Source organism: Ochotona curzoniae, unplaced genomic scaffold (genome assembly GCF_017591425.1).
Source record: "Ochotona curzoniae isolate NIBS_2020 unplaced genomic scaffold, NIBS_Ocur_1.0 contig_291, whole genome shotgun sequence".
NCBI classification, from domain to species: domain Eukaryota; kingdom Metazoa; phylum Chordata; class Mammalia; order Lagomorpha; family Ochotonidae; genus Ochotona; species Ochotona curzoniae.
In genome coordinates this window covers 6,998,996-7,022,778 of record NW_024465649.1, presented here as the reverse complement: position 1 = coordinate 7,022,778, position 23,783 = coordinate 6,998,996, and the positions used below count along the sequence as shown (strand labels likewise).

Here is a 23,783-nt window from a genome sequence, read left to right as displayed (position 1 = left end):
AGTGTGATATGGAAGGGTCTGGGCCTCTACAATAAGAGCCCATTGTTTGACTTAACCTGGATTAGTGGTCATGGGTCTGGAAGTAAGGACATCTAAATCTAGGTATGAAAGATAAGTTATATTTATTTTGAATAGGATAATGATAAGGGAAAGAGTATGAGAAGAGAAAAAAAAAGATTTCAGGGAAAAAAATGAGTTGCCAAAAAAAAAAAAAGTCAAAATTTCACATATGCTTATAAAAGAGGTAGAGAAAGAGGGAGGGGGAGAGACTTTAAAAAGCGTAATTTGAGTTTTGAAAAATGCAAGGCTAAAGAGGAAAGCAGAAAAAAAAAACAGCCAAAAAAAAAAAAAAAAGCCTGTTTCTTGTTAGCATCCAAGCTCTTTATTCAGAGAGAAATGAGAATCAATGTTATGTTTTTAGTAGAGTTTTGATTAGATGTGACTTGTTTAAGATCTCCTTTGTAGTAAGATATGCAAATGTTTGAATCCTGTTTCAATACTACACTAGGATGAGACAAGTAAAACATTCATTGCATATTGAAATTTTAGTCTGTAAAATATTTAGCTATTGAATCATAAATATGAAAGTTTTTCCTTTCCAGATGATAAAGGAAATCACTCCATTTCATTGATATAATTTGGTATTTTTATACCTATGTCTCCTATCCATTTGTAATATGTCATCATATATACATGCATATATATGTGTACATATATAAATACACACATAATACATATACATATATGTAATACCTGTTAATTGAGAGGCCATTACAATTAAAAAATTTCTCTGTGGCTGTCCAATAATACCAATATTACTGATATTAAATTTTCAATACTACATTGCTTTCGTATGCAGAATTAAAATATGTCATTGAATTAGAAAAACCACTCAAGTAACACCCTTGGGACACTCTTCCCCTCACCGGGGTCTCTAGGGCATCATCAAAGAACTGTCCTCCATCCCTGAGTGCTAATATGGTTTGATGGCAAGGAATGGCCTCCTCTCCTTCCTGTGGATACAGGAGAGAAAGAGAATTGAAGAGAATCCAATTCACCTTTCACCATACCTGACCCTCTCCACCCTGATCTGGGGCCCACATGGGCGTGCATCCCTTTCAATTATATAAACAAAATTAAAAAGAAAATGAAGAGTGAAAAAAAGAGAAATAGCCATCAAACTCATAAATTTCTTCTGGAAGCATTGGCATCTGATATTAACTTCCTCTGTACAAGGATATAGCATCCCTTTCCATCTGAGTGAGGGAAGTGTGGTTATTTTCTTGAAATTGTGGCTACAGAGTTACACAAAATATATTCTCTAGATTAATAGAAAATTTTTTAAAATATTCTTGTGTCTTTCAGGAATTCTCTATATAGTTCTCATAAAGTTTTAGACATATTTATTAACTTTACATTTTGGCCTTTTATGTATTTCATTATCTTATTTAGGCACTAGTTTAACAGTGTAAATGATGCCTCTCTTCTATTTATCTTGTAACTAATTTTAGTGTATATATATATGTATATATTTTATATATATTATATCTATATATGTTATATATATATTTTAGTATATATGTATATATGTATATATACACAAATACATAAACACATATGTGTATACTTGTATGTACATATATGTATGTATATATCTAGATATGTATATATGAAATCCATTGATTTGTTATTGCTATTACAATTAATGAATTTTTTTTACTGTTCCAGTAGATTTTCCATTAGCTATCCTGGTTTTTTACATGTTAATCTTATATCTGAAGAGACACAAATGTTTTACCACTTCATTTGTAGATATTAAGACTAATTTGTTTTTCAAATTTAATTGCATTAGCTCTTATCCTAGTACAAACCCAAAATCAGATAGTGAATGCCCTTAACTTGTTCTAGTTTGTAAAGTGAAAGCATTTAATATCTCACAACTAAGCTAAAGGGTGATTTTGCTATACTGGAAACAGAAGTGACAAGCCGTAAGTCGTTTCTAAGGCCTCACAGACTTGGAAAGAGAAATATAAGAAAAAAGCTTTTTGTATTATTAAACCATTCACTGTACGGATATGCACAAATTCACATAGATCAGAAAAGGAGCTTATTTCATTCCTAGAAATCAAATACTTATCTAAAGAGCCAATGTTTTAATTGAGACTCTCATATTAAGAGTTAATCAAAGATGAAAGAGAGAATTCCACACAAAACATCAGCAAGACAATAAGCAGCAGGAGAATGAGCCTGGAACTTTGTTTATGGAATAGAAATACTGCTTAGTGAAAAGGGGGAGAAGGCAGGCAAGGAAGACTGTTGAGATGGAATAGTAAGTTAAGGAATTGAAATTTTGTAGTAAACAATGAGAATATGACAATGGGTTTGTGTTTTAAGAAGAGCTACCCTTGAGTTTTGGTTTTGAAATTTCTCCTGAAGATGTTGGCATATACATCCCTATCCCACTGGTGTTCTCCTTAGACATGTGGTTTCCTTCGACCAACAGGATGTTAGTGAAAACATAATCAAATATACTTGCAAGGTTGAGACTGTCCTCTTGAATCATTTCTGTCATTATGACAAGAATGTGGCTTGGTGAACCCACTGTATTCAGAACAACAAGAAAAACAAAGACTTGAACCAAATCCTCACCTTGAAGTCTTCTGAGTTAAATGAGATGTCTTAGCTGACATTTGATATAAACCACTAACTATTTTACTGACTTGTTACACACCAGTTCTTATGACCAACATAAGTTAAGGACAGGAAAAAGACAGGAAAGTCAATTTGAAGCCGACTCAGTTCTGTCTGGTAACACAAAGGTAGTCTGACTAAACTGATGACAGGGAAACAAGGATAGAGGACATTTCGAGAGGCTCAGAGAAAGGATGCCATGACTGGTTGGTTATCAGGGCTTTTTTTTTTCCTTTGGCTTTTTCTTACAGAATAATTATTTTTCTTGGAAAGGCAGATTTACAGAGAGGAGGAGAGACTGAAAGAAAAATACTCCATCCACTGATTCACTCTCCAAGTGACCGCAATGGCCAGAGCTGAGCTGATCTGAAGTCAGGAGCCAGGAGCTTCTTCTGGACTTCCCATGCAGGTGCAAGTTCCTAAGACTTTAGGTCATTCACCACTGCTTTCCCAGGTCACAGGCAGGAAGCTGGATGGGATTTGGAGCAGCCAGGACATGGACAAGTGTCCATCCTGGTAGATGCAAGGTGAGGATTTAGCTACTAGGATATTGTGTTGAGCCTAATTATCAGTTTTAGAAAGAGAAAGGGGGAAGCTGTGCCAGCTTTCTTCCTAGCTAACAGGAGAATGTCGGGACCATCACACGGAGCGGATCACAGGAAAAAGCACAACCAGAGTTCTGCTGTGAGCATGTTGAATCTAAGCTGTGAGTGCACAACCAGGTAGACATGATCGTGACATATGGCTATTCACTTACCAAATAGGGATAACACCACGTATTTCTACCTGCTTCACAGAGTTACTGTGAAGAAAAAATCAGAAAAAATCCTACAAAGTGCCTTTGAAAAGAACGTCCTATCAGTCATCTGTGATAGCGACTAAAATTAAAGCACTAACACTTTCATTTGCATGCTGCCAGATGCAAAAAGCACACTCTAATTTTATTTTTGAGTCTGTGCTACTGAGTTTGTTGCTCATCACACATTCTTCTTTTATTTATTTAATTTTCAACTGAAGGCATAAGTGGTGTTTCTGAGGAACAATACAACTGGAAATAGTATATTCAAAGACATACTCATTAGTAGAAGATTTTTGGAGAAAAAAAAAAAACAAGGATTGGTGGACAGTAGAGCCAAAGTCTCCTGTTTTGACACCTTAAACAACTCGTGGAAGCTCTAAATCATTTAAGGTCTTTGGCTCTTTCTCTCCTCACTCACAAAATGAAGATTTGTCGTTGTTGATTTCTGACACAACTTACTCTTCTCATACACAGAGATCCAAGGATTCTCTTTATATTTTTAGCTTTGCTTAGCTCTTACCAATGATACTCTTCAAACTTAAGCTGTCATTTGGAAAAGAATTTCACACTTGCCTGTCTTTATCCGTGCTAGTTAGCTCAGTGTTTATCAGCAACTTCTCTCTTGGAGCAAATTCAGCTGATCCAGATTGCCTGTTAAGTATCAGGCAGGAGAGCTTATTTTCCTTCATGTGAGCGATAAAGGATCTAGAAGGAGTTCTGATTGGTTTGCTTCTGTAATTGCACAGGATTCCAGTTACCACTTTGTCAAAGTGGTAATGAGGGTCTCTCTATCAAGCAACTGTGGCTGCCATCTGGCAGGCCAGCACCACACTGCCACTCAGCAGAGAGAACCAATTAGTCCTAACACCTCCCACAAGGCCTTCCTGTGTTTGGTGGCTGCAAGTTAGCCCCACTGAGCTTCCCACAAAAGCTGCTGAAGTCTTGGATGGAAGAGATCAAATCATCTCCCTCTAGTACCACAGAGTTAGCAAATGGTCTGTTTCCTGGAAGTCCAGGAACAGTTTACCTAGTCAATAGTTTATGCATTCCAATGGGGGACAGAGATCATGGCAGGAATGGGCAGCTTGACATATTACAAGGATGCTCAATGTAAAAATTTCTATTTCAAGAAAAAAAAAGTCTTAAATGACCACAAAGCTTTTTTTTTTGATGAATCAGGAAATCTCAGTGTAAAAGAACCTTCTGGTGTGGTGATTAGGACCCAAACTCTGGGCTTGAATTGTAAGCTTAACATGGCACTTTTTCTTCATTTCTGAAAGAACATTAAATAAAGATAAGTTTCTACCTCACCGTTAGTGAAAAGTAAATTTGTTAATACATATGTGAATGTTATTTGTTGATTCTCATAAAGTGATGCATATGATGAAATTGTTAATGCCAATTTTTGTCATGGAGTGAATCAAGCAGTATTTAATAAAGTCTATAAACATAGTGACTCTCATTGTATATCTATGCATAAAAACAAGTGAAGGAATAGGAAAGGCACCCAAAGGCTTTCTTGGTTTGCTGTTGTTTATATTCTTCTATTTGCCAAAACTTCTACATAATTATGTAATGTTTATAACAGGAAAGACTAACTAAACTTTAAGTAAAGGTAAAAGTTGGAAAACATTTCATCTGTACTTTAATTTTTCTGGGGTTCAGTTTTACCATTTATTCTGTGGTAATAAAAAGAACTGTCACCTCCAAAACAAGATTAATTCCAAAAAGCAAATATAAAATTTATTCAAAAACAGTCAATAATGAAAGCATTTAATTGCTATAAAATTATTGATCTCATCCTGGGGATCAAGACCATCATCATATATATTAATAAGAGAATCAAAACTAGAGCAAAACCTCAGGATCTTTACAAGTTTTTTATTTTGGTAGATTAATCACCTTCTGTTTCAATGAAGTCTTAAATTCAGGGATGCCTCATAGGAAAGCGAATAGAATACATTAATTGGGAACTATGAGGTCATTTTCAGCCTAGGTTGTATTCCTAACGATTTGAGAAAATCATTTCATAAATGAACTTTAGTGTTTAACAATACCTAGAAGACTATAGACTGAATCCCATTTGATGGGCTGTCAACCACTTTACATTTATAACCCCCTGCTTGTTCTTATGAGCAAAAGTTCACAGAACCTTAGGTATTCATTTTTCTTTTTGTGTGACTAAAGACAAATACCTATCTCAGTAGTTTAGAATTAGTTTAGTTTAGTAGTAGTTTAGAATTGACTATTAAACTTACAAACTAAAAGTAGTCAAGTTACAGTCTACTGCAGACTCTAATCAGTATTCTACTAAAATATCTGACTGTCACTTAATGCTAGGCAACATTGCAAAACTCCTACTCCAAGTATCTGTTTAGCTGCAATTTCAGCAATTTTTGGAAATGGTGTTTTGTTACCAATGAATCATTAGTTTTGTCTTAATTTAGATCCAGCTTTCAACTGCTACTATACTTGCTTTTAAATTACGAATTACTAATCATTTAGACTTACCATTACAAAATCAGCTTGCTATAGATTGTTGGGTTGATTGTTAACAGAATGCAATGATATGTTTCTATCAAGACAATTCTGGGCCTCTAGTGTTTTGATATATAGACATGATTTCATTTGGGTCTTGAATATATAAATTATCTCTTCCAGTAATGTGAAAGCAAACAGTTCCTTCCCCTGTAATATGCTCCAATTTTGCAAATGTAGTGACACTTAAGTTTCTATTATGAGCATCATTGAATTAACCACAGAGAACACAGACCTTCGCAATTGGTGGTCAACAAAGATGAAAATCCCAAATGACCGTGCAAATCATTTTCAGAGTTAAAAAATGACTTAATGTCTATCTCATGCAAAATGTATTATTATTTCATACATGTGTGATTGTGTGAACCTTACTTTTTGTCTGTATTTTCCAGTAAATTACTGAGAAAAGCTCCAGTATTTCTTGTTACTCACTTTGCCATCCAGGAATCTGCTGCCATGTGCCACTGACCGGAATTTCTCATTGTTCTCTGAGAGCGTGTTCTCTTCCACATCATTTGGATTGTAATTTGTTTGTTCATCACCGCTCACTTGCTTCACAGTAGAAGTTTTGAGTTTCTGGGTTGATTCTTGGGAGTTTGCCTTTGAGTTCTCATTTTCCTTGCTGTGAAGATATGCTTTGTTATTCAAAGGGTAGGTTCAGGATGCACTAGACTGGCATGAACAATAGAAGGTATTAGTTGGTGATATAAACAGTGATCACACTGTGCTTTGAAACACAAAAGCAAACATGGGTTATTTAACTATAGATTAGTCACCATAAAGAAACCATGTTGTGGTCTCAGCTTTATTCCTTTCCCTACCTTCTTCCTCAAACATGCAAAGATAATCTACTTATTTGCTCCAGATTCTTACTGTAAGTAATAAATAATATGAAAAATAAATAGTAAAGGTGATCGTCTTTACTATTTATAAGTCTAACAAGCAGTTTTGGCCCTTACATTTAGAAGAAAATGAAGAGGTTTTCTGCTTTCAGTTCCCCTCCACACCTCTCTCATCAGTGATCTCACCACGAGAGTTAATTTTCTCTGCTTAATAGCAGAGATGAGATAGATAAAACCTGAAGGAAGTGATCCAAGCAAATGAAAAAAAATGTAAAAGGACAATTACACTTATGAAGGTTACAAATAAAAACAAAAATAAACATAGAAAACTTCTGAAAATAAGAAACTGAAATTCTGATAGCCACAGAAGCAAGTGTAATTCTTTCAGTCGGTGACCTAAGAAAGCATCTTCACAGCCAAGAGCTTGAAACTTTTTGATGTAATTGATTAATTTTTAAGAATATACATGAAGGAAAAAGTGCAAAGAAAATTTGGAAACTAAATATTTCATAAAAGGTAGATGAAAAAAACACTTCATTTATGCTTGCATTATAGAAGGAATAGAGTTATAATGGTTAGGAATAATTCTAATAACAATATATATTCAATTTAAAATAGGTATAAAATTATTATTTCAACTATTCAAAATATACGTATATAAATGTGTACATACTAAAAATAGATAAAGTATGCTAGAAATCAACATCCCCAGATGGTAAAATTCAGGGTATTCCAATCCACTCCATTAAATGTTATTACATAGAATTATTCTAGGGTTTTAACCTGAAAACTATTGTTTTGCAATAAGAAAAAAGTAAATTTCAAAGTAGGTATGCCATGTATCTAGATGGTATTCTATAAATTATGGTTGTTATTATTGATGCCATAAATATTAATTTTGAAACATTTCATGCTATCTAAGCATGAAATAAGTGTTCTGATACTTTTTGGTTTGAATAAGTGAAATTATAGGTCCTGGCACTGCTGTATGGGGTGCCACTGGGATGCAGAGAGGAAACTTCGGGAAAAGGTGCTAGAGATGGAGGTGTGGAGGTAGTCTCATTAGTGCTGGGACTGAGAAGAGGTTAGGCTAATTATGGACAGCTCTAATTTTTTGTCTTATATCCATAGAAGGATTATATACCAAAACTCACTGGGGACATTATGGGGTAGGAATATTTAATGAAGGGCAGAAAAATGGTTTATAAGAGTTGCTATGTAGAGAAGGAAATGACTGATCAGAAGAATAAGACAGGTTGGCTGGGTACAACTGAGCAGCCAAAGTGGAAGATCATGAAATTTTGTGGTATCAGCCTTAGAGTGGATGATATTTTCAAGGAATTTCCCATACCTTGAGGGATGCCAAGAAGGCAGATAGCAGGGCTCACGCAGGACTGAAGTTTTGTTAGTCCAGTGTAAAGCACAACAGTGCACTGTGGGACGAATGGCAGGAGAATGTGTACCTAACAAACTGTTCTTACAGTGAGAGAAGAGTTGTAAGTTCCATAACTTAAAGAAGATCAAATTTCCTTTGATAATAAAAAAATACAATCAGGTTAACAAATGGCATTAAACTTGATTCTAGAAGCTTGGATATTGGTTTTCTTTGTGGGATGTATAGAATCCAGATAGAGACATGGGGTCTTCTGGGATACGGATATTGAATAGTTTTGTAATCTGGCTATTTGTCACATGGGTGTGGCATGTCTGAAAATTCAGTGAGCAGTTAAAAGGCAATCTCTGCACTTTTATGTTGAAATTAATTGGCATAAATTTGCATAAGTCATCCAAAACATACCTTCTTAAACTTTAAATAAATGGTAGCTGAATCAGATGGAGTTTATCAGAAAGAGAAATAATGCTAGCCTGCAGTGGTTACTAATGTAGCTCTATCATTGAACATTGAACTCCATGACAGCTAGACATTGCCCTTTCTAGCCATCAGATTTTTTATTACTCAGGTCAATCCTATCGGCAGGAATTCATGTTACTTTCACTTTAAGATGAAGAAATTAAGGTTCAGAAAATATATGTTTTACATACTTCTTCATGGCTTTTTCAAACGTGTGCCCAGGCTTTCAATCTAACTCTGGTGGATTGTACAACCTCACTTTTTACTGTGCACAGTCTGGATAGGATTGAGGGAAATTTGGGATTATGTGAAGAGTAGGAAACTGGGAATGTACAATTGGAAGGTACAAACGGTTGCAGGGTAGAAAGTCACTTGCTCTGGATGAGGGCAAGAGAGGCATTAGCTTTAATAACTTTCAAATTCTTGTATGGGCAGTCTTGGTGTAGGACTGCTTGAGAAATGTGGAGTTTATCTGTCTAGCTCTTAAAACAGCCACAGTAGATATAAGACCAAAAATAACTTTTAAAATCTGTTTCAAGTAAGAGGGATTTTTTTTGGCAAAAAAAATACACAGCACTTTAAAATTATGAAAATGACTCTCCAGCTGAGACACAGCATGCGTGGGTCTTTAGCACTAGCAATTCATCAACACACATTTGCTGTCATGTTGTTCACAAACGCATAGGCCTTTCTTCTAAGCGTGTGTGTGTGTGTGCTTGTTACCTACAGGACTGAAAATAGCACGTTGTCATTTCAAAAGAAAGGAGGGAAAGGCCACGGATGGTGCCATGTAATCCAGACCCACACAGTTTTGCAACTGTACTTCCAGCCTCAGTTGCTGCTCCTTGAGATTCCATGGGGACTTCAGTGATATCCAGGAATTTGAGCAATTAGGGACGATTATTGCATTGCTGAATGATTGCCTAATGGGGAGAAAACTGCCCTTCTTCCTGCAACACAGCTCTATAGTGCCTTTGTCTACTAAACCTGGGGATTAGAAAGAAACACTGCAAGGACCACTGGCAGAATCTTATGCCCAAAGCAGTATATGCATCCTCCATTGGCCCCACCTCCCATGCAAATCTACCTCACCAGACCTCATATTTGATTTGGATTCCACCCCTACAGAGAACAAAAAATTTCAAATGAAGGACTCCATGGGGATGGGGGAAGGTGGGGACTCTCAGCAAAAGGTTAGCAGATACCATCCTAAAGGTCTGACAGTTTTGGCAGGAACACAATGCAACCGATTTCCAACTAGAGTATGCCAATGCATGAATGGGAATCTAATCTCAGTAAAGGAGCATGTTCATATTTGGAAGTTATAAGCAATCATCAGCACAAACAAACTTTCTTTAAAAAGACAATAAAATATAAAACAGGAAAGGGATGTAGGGGTACAGCTGAATGTGTCTCTAAACTCGACAAAAACTGAAATATGAAGTCTAATGTTATGGTAATGTTCTTGGAACAAAGTGGATTTTTTTTTTTAGTTTACAATTATTTGTTAAATTCCCAAAAGCCATAGCACCTTTTGCGGTTTGGTTCCAACTCCCTGCTAGTGACCCTATGAAAGTCTGCAAATGCCTGGCATTGTCACAGCACTGTACTGCAGGTTCCAGCCCAGAGAAACCTTGCAACTTCTTGGCGCACAAAAAATAAGGGAAGTGTCCAGTGGCAAACTATTCAGAGACTCTTGATACTACCATCTAAATCGGCTGATACATCTGAGAACTGTACAGTTGTAATTATTCAATAATGTAAATGTTACTCTAAGGACTTTACCATCTACACATTTAGCTACACATGAATGAGTCTGTCTCAGCAGGCCAGTCTTGACCAATATCTCCTCAAAGACTCCATATCTTTAAGTCTTAATGTATAGAAGCAGCTTCATGGACGAGGGAAATCAAATGGCTGGAAGTGTGATGGTAACTTTGCATGAGATTTTGGAAGCAGAAGTATTGCCACCATGTTCAATGACAAAAGACCCTGAACTCAACAGTTGTCACCTGAGCAATATGCCTTTTAAGAGACAAGACAGAAGACATTTACACTGGCTCTGAATATGCTTTTTTTTGTATTATATTGACAAAGTGGTTTGCAAGGAAAAGGAATGTGACATCAGGAGAAAAAAAATACAGCATGCTCAAGAGATTTTTTAGGTTAGTAGAAGCAGCAGGAACCCATTAGTGGATGTACACTGTCCTGCTTAACAGAAATTGGACTATATGCTTTCTCGATAAAATAAGGGCTAACCATGTCTCAAAAGTAATATAGCACAAAAGTCAAACTAAAAACTTTTTTGTGATGGCATGTATTTCAAATATATCCTTGACTCAGTTAAAGTAAGACTATTTCCCATAGGACTTAAACTGTCCCAGGAATGGGATTTGGACTCCTGAAATTTGACACCTGGCTAGTAAATGACCAAGGAGTGATTTTGATGCAGAAATCCTGTTGAAGGATAAACTTAAATTAGAACACTCACTATGGATGGGGTACAACCTTATAATGACTTCAAGATTTATAACTGGGGCCTGGTGTGATAGTGTAACAGTTAATGTTCTCACCTTGAACATGTCAGGATCCCATATAGGCACTGCTTTTAATCCCGATGGCCCCACTTCCCATCCAGCTCCCTGCCTGTGGCCTGGGAAAGCAGTCGTGGACAGCTCAAAGCCTTTGGACCCTGCACTCACATGGTAGACCTGGAAGAAGCTCCTGGCTCTTCACTTCGGATTGGCTCAGCTCCAGCCATTGTGGCCACTTGGGGAGTGAACCATACGATGGAAGGTCTTCCTCTCTGTCTCTCCTCCTCTCTTCATATCTGCCTTTCCAATACAAACAAATAAATCTTTCAAAGAAAAAAGATTCATAACTGGCTGAAACATTGAAATACTCATACAAAACATTAAACAGAAGTGTATGAGTTATACTAAAAGCAATCCTAACGCAGGCCTATCCCCTAGCCAGTTGGGAGTGCAAACTGGTGGAGAGAAATTAAGAGAAAGACTGGCAAGCAGACTCTACTGTAAGACTGTCAAATAGATAAAATAATTTCAAAGGCAAAAATAAAATTAAAATATATGTTGCTGGTGGTAGACAAATCCACCTGGTGGGTGGAGACTTATCATCATCACTTGGAGAAAGTATTAAGGGTTGTGAAAATTGTATTGAAGAAAAACATTCCCAAATTTTAATGTCCTTGCTTATTCAAAGTGATGACTGAAATGCTTTCACTACTTGTGTTATGCAAGCAGTACGCAAATTGTGAGGAAGTAAATAGAACTCACGTGCTTTCTGAAGATTTCAATTAACACAAAAGACTGAAAGAGGACATATACTTTCAAACGTACAGCGGTTAAAACTTGCCAAGGCAACAACTGGAACGGAGGTAAGGATTTGCTAATGACATTGCACAGCATTCCAGTGGCTCACTGAAGCAAGCTTCAATTGAGCCTTTATGAGTTACTGCATGTGAAACTCTTCCTCTGCTCTGGATGCCTAAGTGAACAAATTGATTTAAAAATTGCAAGAACTAGCCATTATTATTCATCTATTTCAAGCTGCATAATCTACCATACAGAATTGGAATTCCTAAGTGGACCTGTAACTTGGAAAGAGACCCAGCCCAAGGGCCAACTCTAACCTGGGTGGCTAGGAAATTTAGGTTCAGGCTTAACCAGCTTATCCACTAAATTTGTATTTCATATGCTGATTTATTTCCCAAATGGCTATAATTTCCTGGGGCTGGACCAAGCCAAGCTAGGACCCAGGAACTTCACCTGAGTCTTTTAAGCAAGTGGCAGGGGTTCAAGAATTTGGGCTATCTTCCTCTATTTTCCCTGTGCTGTAGCAGGGAGTTGGAGCAGAAATGGCGCAACCAGGATGTGAACTGGCACTGATATGGCATGCCAGCATTGCAAATGGCAGCATTACCCACTCTGTCATAATGCCAGCCTTGAAAAAACATATTCTCATTATAGCAAATAGCACCTGAGAAATCAAGAGAATCCTTGTCCCTAACTGTTAACAAATTGTGGTTTTGGTTTGTGACTGACTGGAAGCACATGCTAGGAATGCAGTGGTCAGCAATAAATGGAAGCCAACAGCTATACAACATCAATCTCTGGCCTTGGTTTACCCTGGGATGGATAGAAAGATACATTTTGGATTTAAGAAAGATGGATAAAGAATACATACAATCCTGCTAACTTTACAACTCCATTCTACCAATGGACCTGGTTTGTCTTCCACTGGTATGATCATTTAATTCTCTCTTTGTCCACCAATAAAGCTGGAGACTGTGAGTTGGCATATTGAAGCACTAACAAATTACACTCCGTGTGCCCTAAATGACAATGCCAAATACTGAAATTTTTCTACTGGGGAAGGCAGTCTTCCAAAGCCAAGTGAATTTGGAAGTTCTCATGGCCTCCCCAGGGGGACTTACGCCCTCATTAAGATAGAATGTTGTATATACATCCCTGACAGCTCTGGGAACATTTCCCTAGCTCTGCAGGATATGCACACCCAGATTAATCATATGTCTGACCTCACTTGGAGTCTCAATAGATGGCTCTACTCCTGGTTTGGGACTGGAAGTGCCTGGTGGCAGAAACTGCTAATCTTTCTAATTTGTATGTTAGATACAACAATATCCGCTTGCTGAATCTTTTATTGTTACAATGGAATGATAATGTACCTGTAAGAAGAAAAAATAAGCAGAAACTACTTGGGTCAAAACCTACTGAATGACAGAGTACCTTTTAGTTAGGCTTGAGAATAGAAATTTCATTGAAAACAATACCTAATGCTTCCTCTCTTCCAATCCTGAAAAATTCCCACTATATCATATATCATCGGAAGTAGCTGGAATGGCTGCCCTACCTATACTTCTCAAAATTAAGGAGTTATAAGAAATAAGAAACACTGAAACCAAGCTCCTCTTCTGAATGCCTATAACACAGATAATATTAGGTTCTGGTTACTTACTCTCAGATTGTGATTCCTCTGTCCTCACTTTCTTTTTTTTTTTTTTAAAGATTTATTTTTATTACTTTTTTATTAGAAAGGTGGATATACAGAGAGGAGAGACAGAGAGGAAGATCTTCCGTCCGATGATTCACTCCCCAAGTGAGCAAAACGGCCGATACTATGCCGATCCGCAGCCAGGAGCCTCTTCTGGGTCTCCCATGCGGGTGCAGGGTCCCAAAGCTTTGGGCTGTCCTCTACTGCTTTCCTGGGCCACAGGCAGGGAGCTGGATGGGAAGCGGGGCTGCCGAGATAGAACCGGCACCCATATGGGATCCTGGGCGTTCAAGGCGAGGCCCTTAACCACTTGCGTCACCCCGCCGGGCCCTGTCCTCACTTTCATGATCGCAACTCAACTAGTTGCTGAAGATTAGCTCATTAAATTAAGGAGGTAATTCGGAAATGGGGAGGGAGAGCAAAGAAATCTTCCATCTCCTTAGAATGTGTGAGGAAGACGTGAAGTATTACCTATCAGGAACATAACTGGTAACTCATAGAAAACAGACTTGAATCAGGATTAGACAATAGTAAAACTACAAAGACATATAGTGGGAATCAGTAGCGATCCTGACAACCTCTTAACAGGAGGTCATATGCACAGAGCAGGCAGGGGTAGGGGTGGACAGAGTGGAGCAGGTGTGCAGGAGGAGGCTTGTATCCCAACCCTGAAGACTCCTGGATCCTTACCAAGGGCTATCTTTATGGGCACTAAGGACTACATCCCAACCGCCAAGGAGTCCACAGAGAACTGGAGTACCTTCATAGACCAAGAACTCTGAGGTCACCCACCCCCATTTGGATCTACCACATAGGAAGGAAGATACCCAAATCCTTCCTCGCAGGATCCAAGGTCATCGGAACAACAACCAGGAGCCCTGAGTATTCCGCAAAAAAGGAACAGTAACCTTCCTTCCTTCCGGACTAGGGAGAGGAGCTTGCTCTGGTCCTTGCTTAGTTCCAACTTTTGGTCCCCACCCTCTCTTGCAATGACCATCAGAGTCACTCTAGAGGGACCCCTCCCCCCAAAAAAGGCAAACAAAAAAAATTTAGAATAGATAGAGAACAACAAGGAAAGCTTAGAACCAGACAGGAAATAGTCAGTGTGGATTCACATACACCTTGCTAGGTAGGACACAAAGATTAGTTACTCCTCAATAAGGCATTGAAGATTTCTCTGCACACCCCTCCTAAAACTGTTCTGCACCTCAACTGTTGACACATGTCTTGTTAGAGTTATAAGCCAGTTTAGACTATCCTAACACCTGCAAAGTTCAGCAAAATTATGCTTCAATACTATAAACTGCTGAATACTAAAATGAAAATGGACATGAGACAGCTGAATCATACCCTATAGCCATTTTAAGGTGTATGGCAGCTGGTTCTATATATAAACTAAAATTGAAATGTCAATGAAGTAGTCACAAGATGTGTTTAAGAACTTGCATTTTTTTTAACATATTGGCTACTCAATATCATATCAATTGATTCCATAATGTTGTAAATTGCTGTTGATGTTATGTTGGGGCTTTTAATTGATCGGGATGATATTCTGCCAACTCTACCTTCAGACCAGAGATGGTCTCCCCAAGAAACTGTTGAATTTATCTGGACAATAAGATGCTGGAATATATGCATGGTACATGCTTGCAATGAAAGAATCATGACTGGATTTGAACTGTAAATCTGCAACAAGGTGGAGGAATCCACCATGAGGGGACTGTACAGGGAGGAGTTGGGGAAATCCCAGAGCCTATGAAACTGTGTCACATAATGCAATGTAATTAGTTTTGAAAAAGTAAAATAAATAATAACAACAACAACAAAAGTGAGAGGAAAAAGCATGGAATAGAACCATCATACAGAACATGATTATCCTAAGATAAATATAGATGTGATGACTACAAAAAAAAAATTAAGGAGGTAGTACAAAGATCAGGCTTTGCAAGATGCCAAAATACAAAGAATTTAAACATTGCCTTTTTAGTTAACATTCTAATGTAAGAGGCTATTCCAAGAGATGCTTCAGAGGAACTCTAGGCCCTGATCAAACATATACACTGATGATCCACACAGGCTAATGTTCTTAAGCCAAGTTTGTCATCATAAAAGAACATGGCACTTCCTACCCCTGACAAACCAAAGGAAGGTCAGGAGCAATGTGAACCAACTTAAGACCGCACCCAAGGTGATCTTGCACTACTTAATCCTGACTTTAATCTGTGAGATTCATCAGCCTAAATTGCTTAGAGCATTTAGGAATTGAGTGATAGCTGCTCATTTGCCTGTTCTGTGCTTTGCAAAATAAACATCTACATTTTCTAGTGTCAGTGATTGACTTGCTACATATCGAGAAGTGGGTCCAGGTTCTTATGGGCTGTAGAAACAGATGAGTTAGCATGAAAAATATGCTGTGAGAAAGCAGGATTCTTTTGAGTCAAATTCTGAAGGGTTACTAAGATTACAGAAAATAAAATAAGACATAACCCAACATATGACAGTAATATGATATCCGTGGGTGAATTATTTCCAAAGGTTTTGCAGGCTGAGTCTTCTGAATCGTTGAGTCAACCTGATCAGCTCAAAACTTGTGTTTTTTCACACTTACATTTTGTTCTGTTCTGTGTTTGCAAGTCTAAGCAAAATGATCAGTTGCCTGGCCTCTTTACCACTTGTCATGTTACAGTGTGTGAACCAGGTGTTCCATTCATACTCTGAGAGGATGCAGCACAGAGAGCGTTCTATCTGTACCACTGCTGCATGCATCCGCTTAGTGTGTGAGAATGGGGAACAATAATCAGTCTTATATTACCTTGTTTAACTGGGCTGAACTAAATAAGGGATATACGAGGTCATGGGTTTATTATTTTTAAAGCAAAAGAACACTGTACATCTTTACAACTGTTTAAAAATGGTTCCCGTTGAAAATGTATGGTATATATCTTATATATTCATACTTACATCTCTTCAACAACACTTAAATACCTAAGTCCAGGAAGTATTTCATTTTATGGATATACAATTAATGACTTTGCTTCTGTACTTTTAATAATTTTAAGATTTGCTACTTAACTAAGTATGTCTCCACCCATAAAAGCTGACGAGTGTGAACTGTTCCGACAGTTCCTATGTCCTATCGTTGCAGTTAGTTTTAGCCAATAGGTAACCCTTGTAGGTGATATTTCCCTCCTACAAGGTTGACTCATGCTACATATGCCTCTTGGACAGAGGCCACTGTTTATCTCAATATGGTCAAAGCTACAAGATTCTTCCATTAGTTCTTTTTTTTTTCCTGATACAGTTCCTCAGGCTCAGGAATTTGCCTTTCCAACCTCCCCCATTAGTTACAGTAGTATCTCTCTCACTGTATGTTTTCAGATCCAGTGCTGGTACCAGCATTGAAGCTGTTGGCCCACTGTTCCTGCATTGTGTCTTGCTGCTTTCTATCAACGAGTATACATCTTTGTGATTGCTGTCTTTATGACTACAGCCTCTGTGAATCATTCTAACCTGAGCATGGAATTGATTTCTGATGAGACTTCAACAGAAAACCAGTATATCCATTCATACAGAACTGAATCATAGATACATGCTGAGATGCATGCAAAACTATATGCACTTTCAAAGCTTTTGCATGTATAGAAAGAAGCATTACTCAAAAAGTAAAAAAAAAAATAGAATTAAAAGTTAAGTTTACTTTGATCTGAAAATTGAAACATATGCTCATTTGCTTTATAACATGAATTTTCCATCAAGTTTTCAAAATTCTCTTGTACTTTTGAAGAAAATTATTATATGAATATGCTTTTTTACCAAATTTTTCTAAGCCCAAATTGGTTCTTTCATAAGCACATTTCTTTTTTCTTTTTTTTTTTAAGATTTATTTTTATTATTTTTTCATTGGAAAGGCGGATATACAGAGAGGAGAGACAGAGAGGAAGATCTTCTGTCCAATGATTCACTCCCCAAGTGAACGCAACAGCCAATACTATGCCGATCCAAAGCCAGGAGCCTCTTCTGGGTCTCCCACGTGGGTGCAGGGTCCCAAAGCCTTGGGTCATCCTCGACTGCTTTCCCAGGCCACAGGCAGGGAGCTGGAAGGGAAGCGGGGCTGCCGGGATTAGAACTGGCACCCATATGGGATCCCGGGCGTGCAAGGCGAGGACCTTTAACCACTTGCGCCACCGCGCCGGGCCCCATAAGCACATTTCTAAGTGGCTTTTTGAAAAAGAAAATCTCATTGCTGCCAAAATTTTATTATTTATTTCTCTTCTTTTTAAAGGTTTGTTTATTTTACTAAAAAGTGGAGAAATATTCCACGTGCTGTTTCATTCCCCAACTAGCTGCGATGGTCAGAGCTAGGATGGTCCAAAGCTGAGAACCAGGAGCCTCTTTGTGGTCTCCTACATAGATGCAGGGGCCCAAGGCCATGGACAATCCTTGACTATTTTCCTAAGCCATAAGCAAGGAGATTGACTGGAAGTGGGGTGCTAAAACTTGAACCAGGAATTTATTGGAAAGTCAGATTTACAGAAAGAAGGAGAGATGGAGAAAAAGATTTTCCATTTGCTGGTTCACTCCCCAAATGGCAGCAATGGTTGGAGCGGAGCTGATCCACAGCTAGGAGCCAGGAGCTCCTTCTAGGTCTCCCATGTGGGTGCAGAGTCCCAAGGCTTTGTGCTGTCCTCAAATGCTTTCCTAGCCCAGAGGCAGGAAGCTGGATGGGAAGTGGAGCAGCTGGAGCACAAACAGGTGCCTATGTGGAATCCCTGTGCATGCAAGGTTAGGTCTTCTGCCACGAGGCTACTGCACTGGGACCTTTTCTTGTTGATTTGTAAGAGCCATAAATACACTAAAAATAACTTTTTAAAAGATTAATTTTTTTATTTGAAAAGCAAATGTACAAAGAGAAGGTCAGAAAGATCTTTTGACTGCTAGTCCGCTACCCAAATAACCACATCATCTGAAGCTGAGCTGATCCTAAGCAGGAGCTAGCTGCTTCGTTTGGGTATTCCAAATGCATACACAGTCCAAAGACTTTGGGCCATCCTCCACTGGTTTCCCAGGCCACAAGAAGGGATCTGGATGGGAAGCTGAGCAGCTGCGAAAACCAGTACCCAAATGGGATGCTGGCCCTTGCAGGTGGAGGATTTGCTTGGTAAGTCACAGTACTGGCCCACTGGATACATTTGTTTTCACTTTATTATTATTATTTTATGATACAATTCCATAGATTCTGGGATTTCCCTTACTTGCTTCTGGCACCACCTGATCAGATCAAACAAATCAGCAGGACAGGCAGTTCTCTGCCTGAATTCGCCTCCTGAGTTCCTGGTGAACTCCCTTTCCCATCTGGCTGCTGGTGGGACTGGGATCACCACTTGTTGAATACCACTGAGGTATCTGGTCAGTGCTACATCATTCCATTTTCTCCGATGATTCCAGATGTCAAAGAGTCTCCGGGTATCTTCTTTTGTCAGTGTCCTCTCCTATTTCCTGGAATCTGTCCTTTCTGCTTCACTCTGGCTAATATTCTCTGTCCTTACCCTATTCCGCCATCTTGATTCTCTAAGATGAACTTTTTTATAATACATGTTGTAAATAGCGCTTTGTTTTACATTTTGACTATTTATCATACTTTTTGAGATACAGCGTTTCAAGTGGGAAACAGTGTTTACAGGCTCAATGTTTGGAATTCTTGACTACAGATTTTCCTAAAGCATCACTTGGTATCCACTTGTGAGCTTGTGAAAATGGAGATCACAATCTCTGATATCTGCTCTATTACTGTTCAGTTCTAAGGAGATACTGAGTCCATCAATATTAAGGTATGAAAAATTTATAGTAAAAAACAGCAATAAAAGCAAAGCTAAGGTATTATGGTCAGTTGTTTCTTACAAAAATTGTAAGTAGATATTTGAAGTTTTAAGTAATAAAGTTTATCTGGAATTTATGTAGTTATTGTAACTGGCCATTACTGTCATCTTTCGTTTGGATTCTTGTCTGTATAGAAAGTGGAGCGGCTGGGATATGAGCCAACACCCATATGGGTTGCCAGCACTTATAAGGTAAGAATTTAGCCAAGTGAGCCATTGTGCCAACCCTAATGATGTGTTCAATGTTTTTTACAAGTTAATTTTAATAGTTTTAGCAATTGGCAAATACATAGAGCTGTTGACATTCTTTCCACAAATATTAAGTGAATTCCATTGTTTCAAGCCTTGGGGATACAATAGTATACCTAAAGTTCTAGTGATGAGTTCCTCCAAAGCAGATAACCATGGGTCATTCAAATCAGGAGAATACCATGAGAAAAACTGAAGATGGTGAGAACAATATATTGAACCACAAGGGGTATTTTCAGAAGTCCTTTCTGAGTGGGTGGCATCTGGGCTCAGAAAATATGGAAATAAGTTAGCAAAAAGCATCCAATGCATTTATGCTAGGTTAGCTATCAGCTAGATTACCCAGTTTCTGTTCCAGTGAATGGCTGTACTAGATTCTAACAGTCCATAAAGCAGCAGTTTCTTCTTTGCTCCTCTGCTCCAGAATAAGATGCTACAACTTCCAACATGGCCAAAGATTTCCGTATACTGGAAATCTAGCTTTTCCGAGGCCAGTACCATAGCTTAACTGGCTAATCCTCCATCTGCAAACACTACCATCCCATACAGGTGATGGTTTGTGTCCTGGTAGCTCCACTTTCCATTCAGTGCTCTGCTTATGGCCTGGAAAGCAGTGGAGGATGATTCAAAGCCCTGGGATCCTTCATCTATGTTGGAGACCTGAGAGCAGCTCCTGGCTCCTGGCTTCAGATCTTCACAGCTCCAGCCAATGGCGGCATTTCTGGAGTGAACCAGCAGATAGAAGATATTTTTCTCTGTAAGTCTGCATTCCCAATAAAAATATATAAACTTTAAAAAACTATGAATACATTTTAGAGAATTTTTATTATAAGGGGTAATGATTTAAAAAATGACAAAATATGATTTCCAGGAAGCCATGTGAGAAAACATCATATCTTTCCTTGTTTAATCATAAATATTTGAAGTATTGCAAATATTTACCCTGCCCTATAAAGACTTGCAGCTGGTTTCCCCTTTGTTTAGCAACAGGAATCCTATAGCAATATATCCGTGGACACAACGCTTCAGACCCCAAGTTTTGGCATTGGAAAGAACAACAGAGGTAGCTTTTATTCACTGATATCCTCTCATGGGCTGACGTGAGCCTAACTTCTTTTCTATTTAACAAACCCTCAAATTCTCTGAATGCTCCTCTGGGTCATATTTTACACCCTGGACCTTCTGTAATGTCCTTTACTTCCCAAAGTTTTAATACTCGAGGATCTCCTCTCAAAAGTGGCAACCAGAGTAAAGCACTGTACTCGGTACTGAGTATGGTTGGCCTCCACTTCCCTCTCTCGAGATACCCTTGGCACATTCAGAGCTCAAGCACAGGCAAAGTTTATTTTTCCATTCACTTATTGTTTATAGCTGTTGTCTGTATTCACAATAAACTAGGGTCTTTTTTATTTTTTTACTAGCTAAGTTTCTTATTCGGTGATTTTTCTTTAAACATCTGTTTATTTGCTTGAAAGACAGAGTTAGAGAGAACTAGAAAAAGATAGAGACAGAGAGATGTTCCATTCATTGATTCATTACCCAGATAGCCACCATGGCCAGAGCTGAACCAATCGGAGAAGCCAGAGATTTTTCCACGTCTCCCACTTACGTACACGGGCCGAAACACTTGGGTCCTCAGTCACTTTCCTAAGTTCATTAGCACGGAGCTGGATTAAAAGTGGAGCAGCAAGCATTGGAACTGGTGCCCATTTGTGATGATAATGCCATAGACAGTAGCTTTACCCACTGTAGTAAACAGCCTAATACTCAAGAACTAAGTTTTTTTTTTTTTCTTACTTTACTAAACTGGACACATTTTATGTATTTCATAGTGCGGATTCTGAAGCAAAATGATACTTTTCTCTCTTCTCCCATGCATTCATCTTCCTGTTTTCTTTCTTTTTGTTATGATGCTATTTCCAAAAGAAAAAAAAAGAAGAGGAAAAGGAAGGGGGGTGTGAGTGAAAAAGATGGAGCAAGGGAGGCATGGAGGGAGAAAGGAAATATAATTATGTTCTAGAATTGCATCCACAAGCCATAAAGAATCTATTAAAAGTAATTAAAAATTCTTGAAAAATCTAAAACTGATTCCATATAACCATGAACATTCACATTATCTAAAGAAATATTTTGCATATTTATCTGATGCCTTGATATTGTTGGTTTTATACCATTTTAATTTTCCTAACAGGTTTTCTCAGCATTCTGCAGCATGTACATTTATAAAATGATTTTTTGTTTCCTTTTGGAAGTTGATTAAAAACTGTTGAGTGAGAACAGGGTCACACACATGTTCTCCCCATATCCAACAGGTTGTCACCACCACCATGTTGATAAGTGACCTGACATAATAGCATTCAGGAGACAATTTTCGGCTTTGTTTCAGGACTTTGTGAGAAAGTACCTGAAGGCTCAGAAAATCATTCCTTTTACTTGGGCTGGTGTGACTCACCAGTGAAGAAAATAAAGCAGATTGCAATAATCTGGGTCAAGGCAACATTTGCCAAATTTTAGTAATTATCACTTACATGTTTTGTTTTTACACATTTAATTCTGGGTTTTGTTGTTGTTGGCTAATCTGGTTTTTTAGCCATTCTTCTTTTTGGAAATGGGGATATTTGTCTTCTGTCACCTGGTGTGTCCTCTTTTTCAGAGCTGTTAAAAATTGTTCTTCAGGGTTCAATAATAACAGCCACATACTTTTTTCTTATTCAATTTTCCTAATAACCCTGCTATATGGTAGTTGTTTTATACCCAATTTACAGATGTAGAGTCTGAGACCAGTAGTATCAATTCAGATATTCCATGTCAAAGGCTTTGCTGAAACAGAGCTGATTCAAACTCACAAATAGGAAGCAATCTCAGGGGGAATGTCCACTACTGACTTGGTATAACTTAGCCAAGGCCTACTGTAAGAAAGGCAGGTTTGGTACCCTTTCTCGTTAGTGAATTATTAACAGTCTGTAGAAAAGAGCTGCTCACATTTTCCTGAGACAAATATTCACCTGGATCTGAGATTAATGCATGTTTTCCCTTCAGTGTGGCTGTGATGAGTTTGGAAGGGAAGAAAAATATCTTAAACATGCACTGAAAGCCCCTGTATGGTGGGACGATCCAACATGAGCAGGAGGAAGTGAAAAACCTTACAAATTATGATTCATTATCTTTCACTCCTTTAATTTACAACAAACTGACTAATAGCCTCCCATCTCTTTGCAAACAAACAACCGCCAAAAGCAAACCATTACTTCCTGTGGCCTATTACAAAGCAGATGAGGAAAAGCTGCAGGTCTCCATTAATATTTATAAATGTTGTAATGCTCATATTTCCCATCTATTCGGAAAATCAGCCAACGTAATTAAGGAGTATAGGGAATTATAAACTTGAAAAATACCAGGAAAACCTTGCACATGGAAGTTATCAACACTATTTTACTTCTATTATAGCATCTTAATGACTTAATTTTCCACAGATTGCATCTTTTAAATGTAAATTTCTGGGTTTAAAAAAAACACAAAATTCATTATTAGCAAAGCAACACAGAAATTTTTCAAACAGATGTCTTACATGTCTGGCTTCTCCACGAGGTATCGGAAATGTTTACCTCCAATGATTTTCACCCCGATCTCAGGCATTGTGTCTGAGTTACCGGGAGGAGTCTTCCAAGGCAAAGACATGATGCTTCACACAGTCTATTCCAATCTGAGGGGTGGAAAAATAAGCAAATCATTCCCTTGATATTTAACTAGGCAACTACAACAGTCTTGTCAGCAACAAAAATAGTAATAGCAAGACCATGTGTGATACCAACAAAGGATACAAACATACCATCTTGATACATTGAGCAGGTAAGTTAAAGGCATTTGGTAGGGGCTGGGTTGTGCTGCACCAGGTAAGGCAT

The 23,783-nt window shown here is 38.1% G+C and overlaps 1 protein-coding gene across 1 annotated transcript in view; it reads right to left on the bottom strand.

Moving 5' to 3' along the window:
• Positions 1–23,559, bottom strand: part of CUNH1orf87 (chromosome unknown C1orf87 homolog) — a 67,032-nt gene extending 43,473 nt beyond the window's left edge. Inside the window, exons 1-2 of the mRNA XM_040978601.1 lie at positions 23,450–23,559; positions 6,461–6,650 (exon numbers count right to left, since the gene is read on the bottom strand). Of these exons, the coding sequence (XP_040834535.1) occupies positions 6,461–6,650; positions 23,450–23,559 (300 nt within the window). The remainder of the gene's footprint in view (positions 1–6,460; positions 6,651–23,449) is intronic.
• Positions 23,560–23,783: the final 224 nt, after the last annotated feature.